Raw genomic sequence first — 15,725 nt, 5'->3', positions numbered from 1 at the left:
ACTGCATGGGTTCCTCCCCATCAGCGCCCTTGTGTGCCCGGGAGGAGCCTGATTCAGCCATGGCGCCAGTACCCAAGAATCCCACAGACTTATGGGAGTTGTAGTTTTGCTACGACTAGAGTTGGATGTCTCGAGACCACTTTTACGTGGTCTTGGTCTAGTCTTGGTCTCAACGTACTTTTGTCTCGGTCTTGTCTTGGTCTCGACGTACTTTGGTCTCGGTCTTGTCTTGGTCTCGACGTACTTTGGTCTCGGTCTTGTCTTGGTCTCGCTGTCTTGCTGTCTCAGGTCAGCATAGTGGTCGGGAGATTTGGAGTCAACAGTATCCATCACACACAGCGTAACGTTCGATAATGTATCATGCGCAAAAGCTTTAGCTCTGAGAGCCGTGCTTAGAGAGTGCTTTGTAGTGAATCAGAATAGTCGACTCCCATTGAGCGAGAGCCGGCTCCTCAATTAATTTCCTTTCGCTGCTCAGCTGTCACACAGCGACACACAGTGGCTCAGCCATGCTCAAATCCCTCCACATTGTGGCATTTTATTATTTCGCCTTTCGCGCCCTTCAAACTGTATTTCCTCCTGCGCGTCCAATCTCATTGTTAAGTTTGCAGATGACACTACAGTGCTCGGACTTATATCCAACAATGATGAGACAAACTATAGGACAGAGGTGCAACAACTAGAGTCATGGTGCCACGACAATAACTTGGTCTTAAACACCAAAAAGACCAAGGAGATCATTGTAGATTTCCGGAAGAGGGGCCATAACAACCATCTGCCTCTCTTCATTGGCAGTGAGGCGGTGGAGAGGGTGAGCAGTTTTAAATTCTTGGGGGTAACTGTGACTGAGGACCTGTCCTGGGGCAACCATATCACCTCAGTTGTACGGAAGGCCCAACAGCGCCTCTACTACCTGAGGAGACTGCGGAGCGCACACATTCCCAGATCTCTGATGTTGAACTTCTACAACTGTGCCATCAGCAGCGTTCTGACGTATGGATTTCTAGTGTGGTTCCCCAGCTGCACCAAGGCCGATCAGCAAGCACTCCAGCGGGTGGTGAAAGAAGCTGGCAGAATTATTGGAACAAGTCTGCCAGAGATCAGTAATATCTTCCCCACTCGCTGTCTGAGGAGGGTGCACAGTATCCTGCGGGACCAACATCACCCTGCGCGCCACCTTTTCCATCTGCTGCCCTCAGGGAGAAGGTACAGGTCTATACAGGCCAGAACATCCAGACTGGCCAACAGCCTGTATCCACAGGCTGTGAGGCTCCTGAACTCTCTGCCCCCCTCTCACGGACAATAACCATATCCAACTTCTTAATAGCAATGAACTGGTCTGCATTGGTGCATCATATCTTTATTCTCTTCCCCCTCCTGCCCCCCCCCCCTCTTTCTTAAATAGATAACTATCATATCTGATATCATATCTCACAGTACAATAATATTGAATGGGTTGCATTGTTGTATTTTGTCATGTTTCTCAGGTCTTTGTCTGAATTTCTACGAACATTATTGCTAAGGATTGTCTTATTGCATTGGAGTCACACTGGGTTAAATATGTACACTTGGGTTTTAAGGGGTATTTATTATTTTCTTCTTTTTTTGGGTTGTATGGAAGCCCCAAACGCAATTTCATTGTTCTTGACAATGACAATAAATAAATAAATACTAAATAAACACAACTAAATGCAACCCGTTAGATTGAGCAGTATGCCCGGTCAGTTACAGAAATGTCAGCGACTTCGTCTGTCATAAAGGTTGCGTTCATAGAACACAAAGAGTTTTTGGTAAATGCAAAAAAGAAGCATTCGGCAAAGTGCAGGTTTTGTAAAGTCTCCTTGACCGAGACAGCCGGGACTACCTCAACCTTCACCAGGCACCTGGAGCGCAAACACCCTCAAAGGTAAGCTAGCCGGTAGCCATCTATCCATCTTCAAACTCTTCTAACTACCTTTCCAACCTCAGATGACCAGGTCATGTTTATGTAATATTGTTATTTATAATGTGTTCTTCAAACATTATAAATTATGTAGGGACAGTTTTTTGCAACCGTCCCTGCAGACTTAACTTTAACTTAACGTTACATTACATGCTATGTACAGGTAGCTAGCGCTAGCAGTGGCTATCAGCTACTTAAACAATTTTCATTAACTTTAGGTATTTTGGTGAATTCATTGAGCAGAAATATATTGAAACCATTTCAGTGAGCACTTTAAGGGCTGGTATGGTGTGGTTTGTTGTGGACTTTAATGGGCATATTTATGTGGTTGCTGACTCGTAAGGACGGGCGTTTCAAGAGTGTCCCTATAACATTGCTCGGCTAACAGCGGCGTTCTTGACAGTGAAGACCAGATCAGAGCGGTCTATGGCTCTGGTTCAGATAGCACGGATCGCAAAACTGAGTCCTAAGGTTCTTAAATCGAACTTAAGGACCTTTGACTATGACTTTCTTAGGTGTTTTCTACTATGTTGCCCTACTAAACCAGTCCAGTGTGTAGGGGCTATTTTAGCATTATTAGACACAGTTATTTTGTATTGGTGTAACTTCAGACTTTATTGAGTAGTTCATTTCTTGTCAATACAGCTGTGTCTGATAGCTGACTGGCAGGAGGAGGCTTAATGCAACCTGCAAAGTTAATGCACAGACATTTTGTCTTTTGTAGATTCCATTCAAGTGTTTTTCTGTTCTTCTTATTTAAGGTCTTGCAACCCTGAACACTCCAGTATTTTCATTATTACTAGTTGTGCCTAATGATCTATATGTGTCACACTGGATTAGATTAGGTTATTTTGTATGCAAAGGTCTGCCCTCATTGATAGGTTTAAAATTACTGTGCTTGTAAGATACAGTAGTTTTTGTGGTTGAATAGAAACCGATGTTTTACAGATTCCTATTTCCCTGTTTTGTAGGTACTTGGAGTACAAGGCAGGATCTGCAACATCAGTGATAGCGGTTGAAGGAAATTTCCATCCCGGGTTTCCTCCGTGGCGTGAGCGATAAGCAGAGTTTTGTCCTTTCCTTATAAGACTCCTAATTATTCAAAGTAACACTCAGGTATGCCGTTCAGCGGGTTAGTTACAGCGCCGGGAGTAGCTTGGGAGAACAAGGAAACACAGACTGCTTCAGGTTGCTTTCCCATAATCAACTCAAAGGTTTATTTAGTACACAACAGCTTATATAGAGGAAAAAAGGTTCGTGTGTCAGCAGGTTCTCAGTTCAAACCGGTACAGACCAAATAAGGAAACGTCTTCCTGCCTTGTGAGCAAAGAAGGATCCTTTGTGTAGTTTATCTCTTCAGTTACAATTTATGATCATCCCAGCAAAATACACTCCTAGACATAGAATACAGAGTTCTTTCATTAGTGAATTCTGAAACAAACCACCTGGCTTTTTAACAAGCTCTTTTCTAAAAGATAAGGAAGGGAGGATGGGAGTAAGGAAGTGGACCTTATAGTTGGATGCTCTCTCCCCCTGTCTATCGTTGAGAATCCACATTTTAGACACTTCCTGAATGTCTTGGATAGCAAATACACTCCTGTGTCTAGAACCACTTTGACAGAGAAGCTGATACCTCACCTTGTCACTAAATTGAAGGGTGACATAATCAAAGCCCTGGAAGTCCAGCCAAATGTAGCAATAACAACAGACCTCTGGTCTGACCGGAGGCTTCGTACTTTCCTGGGAGTTACTGCTCATGCTGCCTGCAAGAACAAGGACTCTTACAGTTTACAATCATTTTTGCCTGACTGTAGGCGTTTCACAGGGAAGCACTGCGGCGAACGAATCGCCTCAGCATTTGACAGAATAGTTGAGGAGTATGGCATTGGCCATAAAATAAGCTACATTCTGACGGATAATGCATCCAATATGAAGCGGGCCTTTAAAGTCAGGATGCCAGAAGTAGAGCACCCTGAAGGTGACAGCAGTGATGACCTCGATGATGAAACAATGTGGGAGGATGCAGAAGGTTCTGATCCATGGTCAACGGGTGAACGTCTTTCTTGCTTCGCCCACTCGCTGCAACTTGTAATCAGTGATGGGATGAAAGAGGTAAAGGCAATAGCTAGAGCCATTGCCAAAGCCAGCAAGTTTACAAACCTGCTGCACAGCAGTAGTAACCACAAAGACTTGTTTGAGGCACACTTTGGCTCCAATAAGTCCATCCCAGCAGGAAACAACACCCGCTGGAATAGCACCTACAGACAGTTAAAAGCTCTGATCACACTTGACCACGGGGCCATCACTGAAATGTGCAGCAATACAGAGAATTTAGTGTTTTCAACCCGAGAGTGGGCTCAGCTGAAAGACCTTTGTGCTTTGCTTGAGCCTTTTTCTGATGCAACAGACCTTACAGAAGGTGATCATCAGGTGACTATTAGCATGGTGGTCCCCACTGTTCTGGACTTGAAGAATCATCTTATAAAGATGGAAGTACAAATGCCCCAGGCCGTAACTATAGTCAGGGCACTGAAAAGATCCTTAGAGAAACGGTTCTCTGGAATTTTCAGGCAGATTTGCATGGACGAAAAGGATCCAGAAGAGCCGTTTAGCCATCGGATCTGCTTCCTTGCCACCATGCTCGACCCCCAGTTTGGACTGACCTGGGTAGATTTAGATGTCCAAAATGGTGAAACCGGACCAGCGCTGAAGAGGTTCAGAGATGACCTTAAAAAGTCATTAATAGGTGACTATATAATAATAATAATTTATTGTTATTGTTGTTGAGAGGGTTTTTAGTAGAGGAGGCATTCAAATGAGACCCCACCGCGCACGGCTAGGCTATAAGATGTTGCAATCTTTAGTTTTCTTGAAGTGCAATCAATCACTGTTTTAAAATGTGAACTGTTTTCTCTCACTCCTCTCTGAAAATATGCTGTTTGTTCATTATATATTTGTTCATAAGATATTTGTTATTTGTTCATAATGTCTGTGTTCTATTGTTCCTGCCCTACTGAACAACAGGCTTGATTTCATTGGCAGCGTGTTGTAATCTCATGCCACTGAAGACATCAAGATGCCAGAATCTTTTAAGCACTTGTTCTTATTCTTATTAATGCACAATTTGTATTGGTATGTAATATTTGTAGTTTGCATCTGATTCTTGTGAGGTGTGCACATGTCTTTATATTGTTTGATTACAGAATTTTACTTAAAATGGTGTTGTTTGACTAAATAAATGTGACCATTGACTTTTAAATAACATCTGCATATCACTTTGTGTTGACAGGCCTTATCCATTTTAGGGAAGTTGGTATCATACAGTGTAATTTGGCTAGTACTACTACAATAGGACATGATGCAATTTCAATTTTATAATCTTCAGTTTGATGTTACAATTTTATCTATATATAAAGTATAACTGAAACCAGTTACATATTTCATATTTTAGTTGTTGGTGGTGATCGCTGTTTTGTCAGATGACTTTGGGGCCAGTCAGTACCATCATGTCAGCCCTCAAAAGCACACAAAAGTTAGTCTTTTTTTGTCCCGGTCTCGGTCTCGGTCTTGGTCTCGTCTCGACTTGGTCTTGGTCTTGTCTTGGTCTCGATACCCTCTGGTCTTGGTCTTGTCTTGGTCTCGGATTAGGCGGTCTTGACTACAAGTCTAGCTACGACCGGCGAGCCTGCAACCGTTCATTAACCTTAATGCACAGGGACATCAAATCATTAAAGAAGGCAGGTAGATCATGCATCATGAGTTCATCCTTTAATTCCTCACAGATGTTATTTAACAAAGCGCTCCTTAGCGCTCCTGGCTCCATCCCGTCTCCTCAGTCCAAATCCAAAAGTCAATAGCGTAGTAGGACATGCTCCGCTTACCTTGTTTGAAGTTCAGGAGACGGAGAGCAGCGGCCTCAGCCCCGGTGCCTTGATTAAACGCACTCTTAAACTTAGTGACAAAGTCAGTATAGGAAATGGGTCAGAGCTTAGCACAACCTGGGCCCATTTTAGCGCACGGCCTCTAAAAAGTTGAACAAAACAAGTGATTTTTGCTCCATCATTATTGTGAAAATGTTGTTGTTCACAGAAAATTAAAGAACACTGAGCCAGGGAAACGGTGTACTTTTCAGACTTGCCCGAGAATGCTTCAGGCGTGGGCAGGGGTCCGTCCAGGGATAGAGCAGCCCGAGGAGGGCTAACTGTCGCTGCAGTGGGTGCCGTCGCCCGGGGAGCGGGGTTAGCTGGCTGAGGGCTTCCCGGCTGCACATTTCCTTCCAGCGGTATTAACTGGGCAAAGGCCTGAGTTAATGCGGCAATGTCGTTCCGTAGCTGGATGAGCATCTGTTCATGGCAGGCAAGAGCGGCTTCCTGAGCGGCCAGAGCCTGGCCCACGGGGTCCTGTCCTGCTGAGTCCATGTTGGCTGGATTGTTTTGACAAGGTTCTTTTAACGGACTCAAGCGCAGACCAGGTATTCCTTGGTATTCCTTTACAATATGCCAATTCCTCTCCACAGCCGCTCCTCTCGTTCATCCGTCCAATACAAAACCAAACAGTTTCAGGGATGATCTACACACACAGAAAAATCAGGTTAGCAGAAAGTCACAAAACTCTCAGATTGCAGATTGAAGATTCGCAGGTTGACTGACGCTGATAGCTCAATGATCCAGCGAAGACTAGCAAAGGTCTGCCATCTTAAGTAGTGTGGCAATCTGCTGAAATCAGCAACAGGTGTGGTGATGAGAGCAGGTGGGCCAGCAGCGGGAGCCCGCGATGAGCACCGAAAACAAACATGTGGCCTGACACAGAGTCAGCCGGCGAGACACGGGGACCATGACAGGAGCAGAAAGTTAGCAGCCATCCAGGTCTTTATGTCTTTAAGACATTCCTGGAGTTTAACTAATTGGTGTGTGTTATCTGGCTTCATGGACAGATAGAGCTGGGTGTCATCTGCATAGCAGTGAAAATGTATGCTATGTCTTCTAATGATGCTGCCTAAGGTAAATGGTAAATGGACTAATTCTTATACAGCGGTTTTCTACGCTCCCGGAGTACTCAAAGCGCTCTATACAACATGCCACATTCACCCAGTCACACCCATTCTCACAAGCACTTTATCTACACTCAGTGCTTTCTGATTCACACACATTCATACTCCGATGGATGCATCAGAGAGCAAGTTGGGGTTAGTATCTTGCCCAAGGATACTTGACATGCAGACTGGAGGAGCCAGGGATTGAATCACCAACCTTCGATCAGTAGGTGACCTGCTCTACCTCCTGAGCTACAGTCAGCCCATAGGAAGCATGTATAATGTAAACAGAATTGGTCCTAGCACTGAACCCTGTGGAACTCCATAATTAACCTCAGTGTGTGAAGAGGACTCTCCATTTACATGCACAAACTGGAGTCTATTAGATAGATATGATACAAACCAGTGCAGTACCTGTAATACCTACAGCATGTTCTAATCGCTCTAATAGGATATTATGGTCGACAGTATCGAACGATGCACCGAGGTCTAGCAGGACAAGCACAGAGATGAGTCCACTGTCAGAGGCCATAAGAAGATCATTTGTAACCTTCACTAAAGCTGTTTCTGTGCTGTGATGAGCTCTGAAACCTGACTGAAACTCTTCAAATAAACCATTCCTCTGCAGATGATCTGTTAGCTGTTTGACAACTACTCTTTCAAGGATGTTTGATATGAAAGGAAGGTTGGAGATTGGCCTATAATTAGCTAAGACTGCTGGGTCTAGAGATGGCTTCTTGAGTAAAGGTTTAACTACAGCCAGCTTGAAGGCCTGTGGTACATAGCTGATTATTAGAGATAGGTTGATCATATTTAAGATCGAAGAATTAATTAATGGAAGGACTTCTTTGAGCAGTTTTGTAGGAATGGGGTCTAAAAGACACGTTGATGGTTTGGAGGAAGTAATTATTGAAGATAACTCAGAAAGATCAATTGGAGAAAAAAAGAGTCTAACTTAACTACTAAGAGTAGCTGTAGATAATATTACATCTGTGGGATAATTATTGGTAATTTTTTCTTTAATGATAAAAATTTTATTTGTGAAGAAGTTCCATCCATCCATCCATCTTCATCCACTTTATCCGAGGCCGGGTCGCGGGGGCAGCAGCCTAAGCAAAGAGGCCCAGACCTCCCTCTCCCAATCCACCTCCTCCAGCTTATCCGGGGGAACACCAAGGCGTTCCCAGGCCAGCCGAGAGATATAATCTCTCCAGCGTGTCCTGGGTCTGCCCCGGGGCCTCCTCCCGGTGGGACATGCCTGGAACACCTCACCCAGGAGGCGCCCAGGGGGCATCCTTGTCAGATGCCCGAACCACCTCAGCTGGCTCCTTTCAATGTGGAGCAGCAGCGGCTCTGCTCTGAGCCCCTCCCGGATGGCCGAACTTCTCACCCTATCTCTGAGGGAGAGGCCAGCCACCCTTCGGAGGAAGTTCATTTCTGCCGCTTGTATCCGCGATCTCGTTCTTTCGGTCACTACCCACAGCTCGTGGCCATAGGTGAGGGTAGGGACGTAGATCGACCGGTAAATTGAGAGCTTCGCTTTTACACTCAGCTCCCGAGTCCGACTTATTGCCGGCAATGCGAACCAAGCTCTTGCAACGGTTGTATAGGGATCGAATGGCCCGTAGCAATGGGCCAGACACCCCATACTCCCGCAACACCTCCCACAGGACACCCCGAGGGACACGGTCGAATGCCTTCTCCAAGTCCACAAAACACATGTAGACTGGTTGGGCAAACTCCCATGCACCTTCAAGTATCCTGGAGAGGATAAAGAGCTGGTCCAGTGTTCCGCGACCAGGACGAAAACTGCATTGTTCCTCCTGTATCCGAGGTTCGACTAGCGGACGAACTCTCCTTTCCAGCACCCTGGCATAGACTTTCCCAGGGAGGCAGAAGAAGTTCATGAAGTCATTACTATATTACATGAAGTCATTACTAGTTAACGTTAAAGGGATGGTTGGCTCAACAGAGCTCTGACTGTTTGTCAGCTTGGCTACAGTGCTGAAGAGAAACCTGGGGTTGTGTCATGGTCCTGAGTCTGTCAACTCAGTGTTTTGTGTTTCTTTGTATTATTCTATGTGCTTGTTTATTCTGTTATATCGTTTGTTAAGGTTTGCCATTTGTTAGGGTTTTTGTTCTATGCCTGCCTGCTCCCACTTCTCTGTGTTTCCTCGGTCTGTCTATGGTGTCACACTGTCTGCTTGTGAATCTGTCTGTTTAGTTCAGCGTCTTGTCTGGTTCTCTGTGCTCCCCTTGTGCCCTGTTCGTGTCCCCGAGTTTGTGTTGTGGATTTCCTGTTTTATTTTGAAGGTCTGTGTCTGTTGTCACTGTGTTCAGCTTGTGCCCTCAGGTCGTCTTGTGTATTAGAATCAGCTGTGCTTCCCACCTGTGTGCCATTACCTGGTCTCCTCGTGTGTGTATATATAGTGGGTGTCGGTCTGTGCTCGTTGTCGACTCGTCTGCGTTTCATGGTGTTTTGGTTCTATGGTCTGCGTCTCTGTGCCCTTCACCCCGTTTCGTCATTATTTTCAGGTTTGCTCTTAGTTTGCCCAGTTTAGGTTTCTTCAGTTATTTGTCATGCCTCTTTGTCTGTTCTGTCACTCCGCCACTTGTAAATAAACGTCACTCATATCATCAGTCATTGCCTGCATTTTGAGTCCTTTTCCTCCAACACCACATGGCTCACCCCGGCAGCCGTGACAGGTTGTTCTTATTTTCTTCAATCAGTGACGAATAGTAAGATGTTCTGGCTTTGCGGAGGGCTTTCTTATAAAGCAGCAAAATATTTCTCCAGGAGCTACAGTATCCAGAGCCGTACTTAGTGAGGAGGTAAAATTATTAACAAGGTAATCGACCTTAGAGTAGCGTTCAGGTAGCTGCTCTGCTCTGTGTTGGTACAGGGCATTGAAGATGATAACAGTGGGTGGATTATATTCTTAAACTTAGTTACAGCGCTTTCAGAAAGACATCTACTTTGATAAAGTCTACTCTCCACCGCTGTGTAATCAATTATTGTAAATGTAAATGTTATCAGGAAATGATCAGACAGGAGAGGGTTTTCAGGAAACACTGTTAAATGTCCAGTTTCTATGCCATATGTTAAAACAAGATCCAGAGTGTGATTAAAGTGGTGGGTGGGTTCTTTTACATTTTGAGAGAAACCAGTTGAGTCTAATAAGGAACTTATAATAATAAGCAACAGTCTAACAAGCGACTCAGTTTGTGGTGTGAGTGCAGATTGTGCTGCATTGTAGAACAATGTACAGATACACCATCATCGGCAAGCTGTTCTTGCAGGTCTGTGAAGGTGATCTGTGGGTTGTCTGTAACCATTCTCACAATTCACCACATATGCAGCTCCTGTATGTTTCTTGGCTTTCCAGACCTGGGTTTAACAGCAATGGTGCTTGTGGCCTTCTATTTCCTGATTACACTCCTTACAGTTTAAACCTCTGAGATAGCTTTTTGTAACCTTCCTCTGAACCATGATACTGAACATTCAGATCTTCAAATTCAAATTTTATTTGTCAAGCACAGAAGCTTACACAGTACGATGTGGTGAAATGCTTATTGCTGTGCAATGCCCGACCATTAAATGGCAGTAAGAATTGACAGTAAGATTTACAGATTACTACAAAATTTACAGATTTTAACTGCAAATAAGAATTACACGTAAGAAATTATTAATAAGAAGAAAGAAGAAAGAAAGAAGAAATTATAAATTATGTGTGCAAAAAACCAGAGTACGTGTGGTGATGTATGTGGGAGAGTCCAGGACCTTAATAGCCTGAGGGAAGAAGCTCCTCCTCAGTCTCTCTTTTTTGGCCTTAAGGGAGTGGAAGCATTTCCCAGACCTCAACAGTAAGAAGAGTCCATTGTTGCGATGGGAGAGGTCCATCCTAATCTTCCTAGCTTTTGTCTTGCACCGCTTGGTGTAGATGGACAGCAGACCAGGATGCTTTCGATGGTGCGGGAGTAGATCTTTTTAGAGTTATCTTAATGATCCCATCCTGTCACTCTTCAGAGGAGAAGCCAAACAGTCAAAGAGAAACACAACCTTGGCTTCCTGTTTTTCATGGTGGGACACACCTGTTTATGAAGATCAAGGCTTAAAGAGCTCATCCAACCAATTTGGTGTTGCAAGTAATTAGTATTAAGGAGTTACATGCATTTAAATCAGCAAAATTACAAGGGTACCCAAATTTTTGCACAGTTTTTCACATTTGATTTAATTTTGTACAACTAAATACTACTTTGTAAAACATCCCAGTACTCAGATGTGACTAGGAAATGAAAGCCACACCACTATTATGTTTTGTTTTTAAAAGAAGAGTGAATTATTATGCACGCTGAAAGGGGTTCCCAAACTTTTTCATATGACTGTATTTCTTGCATTGCCAGAAATGAACAACTTTCCTTTTAGCACCTTGATTGTTCCTCCTGTAAAGTCCAGTGGGTATTAAAAATGCTTATAGAGATTCTGTTGATTCTATTTCTTGAAGATTGCATGAACATGAACTGACTGCATAAGGACACACAGCTATTTTGTTTCTTTTGGGTTATTTTAAATGATGCCATATAAATATAATATGATCTCAGTTCCCAAAACTGACATGTTGTGACTGATACTGACATTATGCTGATTTAATTTAATCCAGAGCATGCTGTTCTGCATATCCGGCCCAACTCTATTCTGATGCAAAAGAAGGCTTCCAGTAAAGCTGCAAATGTGAAACAGGACAATAATGACCACAACTGTCCAGGACTTTTATTTAGAGTAAAACATCTAAGATGCAAGGACATTTCACTTCAGTAGAATGAGAAATCAAAATTGTTTGTCTTTTGTTCTTTGCAAATGGCTTCATTAGGCGGGCAGATATCATGCTCAGGGGTAGCAACCATGAAATTCTACATACTATTTGCTTTTTTTATTTGGCAACTCTATGATGTGGAATCATTTGGTGTCAAGCATGTGATTGGTGTTGCGCATTATGACTGTCAGAGGGAAGGATTTCACCAGAGCTGGAGGTTCTTGTCTCTGGGAAGGAATACGGATGTAGAGTGCTCATTGGTAGAGCCTTGGAGATCCTGAGGGGTCGTGGGGAGTGCAGCAGGGGGTTCAGTTGTTGGGGGATGGGGAAAAAGGGGTAGGGGAAAGCATGATGGAAAGACAAAAAAACCCAAACCTCTGTGGTTCTTCCAGCTACATCACAGAAAATAAACCATTAACTGTAACTAGCACTTCCACTTCTTTACATTTTCCTCACTGGGCTCTGTACAGCCTCTGTCTCATTACCGCAGAAATGATTGTTAAATTCTGATCTTTGCTTAAAGCATGCATTTTGTAAACAGTCCCTCCCTCCCTCTATTTTCAATATACTGTCTGTCTCAGACAGAGAAGGGTGCCCTAATAAAATATAAATCTATGATTCACCCTTTTTTAAAATCACCATTAGAAATAAAACTGTACATTGCGATTGCAAAAATGTAACAATCATAACATAAGAAATATTTTATCTATCCCAAAGTTCAGCCAAAAACATGAAAACCACTTTGCTCACTGAAAATCACTATATATTATAAAGTATTCACTCATCTGCCTTCGCACACATATGAACTTGAGTGACATTCAGTTCTTAATCCATAGGGTTTTTAATATCTCAGCCCACCCTCTGCAGCTATAACTGCTTCCACTGTTCTGGGAAGGTTTTCCACAAGCTTTAGCAGTTTGTGGTCATTTTGCATTTTTGCACTCGCTGCTCTAATTTATCCCAAAGGTGTTCTATCAGTTGAGGTCAGGCCAGACGAGTTTTGCTGCACCAAATTTGCTCATCCACAGTATGTTGAAGCATTAACCCTCTGGAGTCTATGGTCTGCAGCATAACTGCTCATTTTTGACTACTTTGGACTTCATATTTTAATTTTACCTTACGCTGTGTTTTACCTTGCAAAAGTGTTTACCTTGCCTTGGTATCTGGTATTTTCAGCACCATCTCACATCTCTGACTTTTGACATACTGTATTTAATGACCTTAACTCACACAAAAAAACAATTTGAGTTGGAAACGGTCGAATTTTACTGTGAACATTTGTAACGACTCATTTTCTTATCTTTAAATGCGTATTATATGTGGTAGTGGCCCCATTATTTTTATGCACAAAACAAACAAACAAAAAAGACAACGACACTACAAACCAACTATAAACTCCAAACACTGTAAATGTCACGAATCTTTCACACTTACTATTGATATCACTTTCTCTCTCTATGCCGTCACTCCCAATCAACCCAATGCCAGGTGTAGCCATACAGTTTCCATGGTGCATTTTTCCACAGATAGGAAAGGAGATAACATGTCTTGTTTTTTGTTTTGTTTTTTTGCTGCATCTTGGTGCTCCTTCATTTGAAATCATTCATGTGATTAGGACACACCGCCGTGTTCATAGTAAGAGGCCCTGAAAGTAAGAGGCCAAACCCAACTTCTGAAAAACAACCCCATGCCATAATCACGTAAGGCTCGGATGCAGCTGCTTGGCCATGGAAACCCATTTCATGAAGTGTAGACTGGGTGAGTCTATACTTCTGGCAATGAAGTGTATGACCCCAGTTCCAATGAAGTTGAGACGTTGTGTAAAACATAAATAAAAACAGAATATAATGATTTGCAATGATTTGGTTTTCAACCCATATTCAGTTGAATACACTGCAAAGACAAATTATCTAATGTTCAAACTAATAAAATTTATTTTGCAAATCTTCACTCATTTTTTTTTTTTTTCCCGCCTGTCCCATTTGGTTCTTTAGCCATCAGAATTGTTGTCTGAAGACCAACAAGGATACCCAATGGATTTACTTTGCCAAATGGATCATCGTGGCATTGCCGTATTGGTCCATTTGGTCGATCTTTGTTTTTATTATTTATTATATTTTATTTTCAGATGTTACAGACGGGACAGACATGAGTGAGGGATAGGAAAGGGAGAAAGAAAGAGGAAGGAAAGGAAAAACAGAAGGGGAGAGGGACAGTGAGAAAGGGGGGGAGAAAAAAAATAAAAATCTCCTGGATCACCTGTTGAGAGAAGAATAGAAAACAAGCAAAAAAAGACAAAAAACCCCCCAAAGCAACATACTAAACACAACACCATCGCATTAATCTAGCTAAGTGTAAACAGCAGTAAATACTAAATATTCAATGTTGTTGTGCAGCACGCAGGACAGATGTGCTTCGAAGTAGCAGCCAAGAAAGGTGTAATTTGGGTGAACACCCGTGTGCATACCTGTGTGGATCAGCGCGCTTGTATTCCAAAGGTTTCTCCATGTAACGATCTGCTAGGGAGTGTGGGGGGGCCACAGCCCCGTCCTCCAGGGTGTGAAGCAGGTATGGAGGAGATCAAAACTCCAGACATCCAGAGGCCCCCAGAACACAAGAGACCAAGGAAGACCAACAGAGGGGCAGCCGCGCCACTGTCCCAGAAAGAGCTGAGGAGAGTCCCAGATGAGGGCTCACTCAGCAGCCGCGGAGCAGAAGCCAGGGGGAGTTGCAGTGACGCGCCCGTGAGCTCCGCTGGCCGCCAGCTGTGCCTGAGTGACCGAGCCCCAGGCCGAGAGGCCGGGGGCACCCCACCCCCGAAGGGGCCCGAGCGAGCCCCAGGCTCCAGGCCCCGATAAGCGGCCGCCAAGGAGTGAGCCAGTGTGTACCTGGACGCCCACCCCCAATCTTCACTCATTTTGAACTTGATGTCTGCAACACGTTTCAAAAAAAGCTGCGACATGTTTACCACTGTGTTATATCACCTTACCTTTTAACAGTACTCAATAATATACATATAATATCAATTTTCACTGTTATGCCGATGACACCCAGCTCTACATTTCTTCTAAACCCAGTTCATCCCTCCCACCTACCTCCCTCTCAAACTGTCTTATTGAGATTAGGTCCTGGTTCTCCTCTAATTCTTAAACTCAACAGTAATAAAACAGAACTTTTACTTGTTGGCACGGCCTCTATCTTAACACAGTTTTTCCATTAACATTAAAAATTCTCCTACCCTTCCCTCCCCTCAGGTTAAGAGTTTGGGTGTCATATTTGACAGTACTCTCTCATTCCAGTCTCACATTAATTACATAACCTGGTATGCATTCTTCCATTTACGTAACATTAACCGACTTCGTCCCGTCCTTACTCCCCATGCTGCTGCCATCCTCGTCCATAGTCTTATTACGTCCCGTATTGATTACTGCAACTCCCTCTTATTTGGCCTCCCTTACTTCTCACGTACACGTGTATCCATAAATCTGCGCCTTCCTATTTGTGTGACCTGCTCCATATCACCACTGTTTCCTGCCCTCTCAGATCCTCATCTGCTCTTCTGCCCTCAGCTGAACGTCTCTATCCAGCTTATGCAGTGAGCTAAACATTAAATGGCTTCAGTAAACACTCAGGAGACCGTGTGGCATTCTTCAGAGCTTTACTGATCCTTATTTTCCTTTTTTTTTTTGTAAAACTGTAATAACAGAAACAGAATACAGTGTATTCACTCTCCATACAAATACACAAAGATTACATTAACTATTGTTGACTTATGTAAACAGTCACTACACAATCAAGAGATACAGAGATGGTAAGAAATACAGCTAACACCACATGCTGGTATGCTTCATGTTAGCAGGCTAAGCAAAGGGCTAACAGCTAGCTTGTGCTAGTAATGTAACAAACTCGCTAAACACACAAGAAGCTCATTACTTTG

The 15,725-nt window shown here is 43.5% G+C and overlaps 1 protein-coding gene across 1 annotated transcript; it reads left to right on the top strand.

Moving 5' to 3' along the window:
• The first annotated feature begins 1,733 nt into the window (after positions 1-1,733).
• Positions 1,734-4,862, top strand: LOC146683764 (E3 SUMO-protein ligase ZBED1-like). The gene is made up of 4 exons (XM_085445578.1): positions 1,734-1,906; positions 2,914-2,993; positions 3,423-4,681; positions 4,731-4,862. The coding sequence occupies exons 1-4, from the start codon at positions 1,734-1,736 to the stop codon at positions 4,836-4,838; spliced, it is 1,620 nt and encodes a 539-aa protein (XP_085301704.1). The 3' UTR covers positions 4,839-4,862.
• Positions 4,863-15,725: the final 10,863 nt, after the last annotated feature.

This window comes from Copadichromis virginalis, linkage group LG22, assembly GCF_057382275.1.
Source record: "Copadichromis virginalis isolate Kocher_CV1m ecotype Utaka linkage group LG22, C_Virginalis_male_GT1.1, whole genome shotgun sequence".
Lineage (NCBI taxonomy): Eukaryota > Metazoa > Chordata > Actinopteri > Cichliformes > Cichlidae > Copadichromis > Copadichromis virginalis.
Note: the sequence above shows the minus strand (reverse complement) of the source record. Positions and strands in the feature narration are given on the sequence as shown.

Excerpts from the sequence above, each read along its gene's own strand:
- LOC146683764 (XM_085445578.1), top strand. The coding sequence starts at position 1,734 with ATGTCAGCGACTTCGTCTGTCATAAAGGTTGCGTTCATAGAACACAAA. Across the intron at positions 2,994-3,422 it reads TCCCGGGTTTCCTCCGTGGC|GAAGGGAGGATGGGAGTAAG; the intron begins GTGAGCGATAAG and ends CTAAAAGATAAG. Across the intron at positions 4,682-4,730 it reads GAGATGACCTTAAAAAGTCA|AGGGTTTTTAGTAGAGGAGG; the intron begins TTAATAGGTGAC and ends ATTGTTGTTGAG.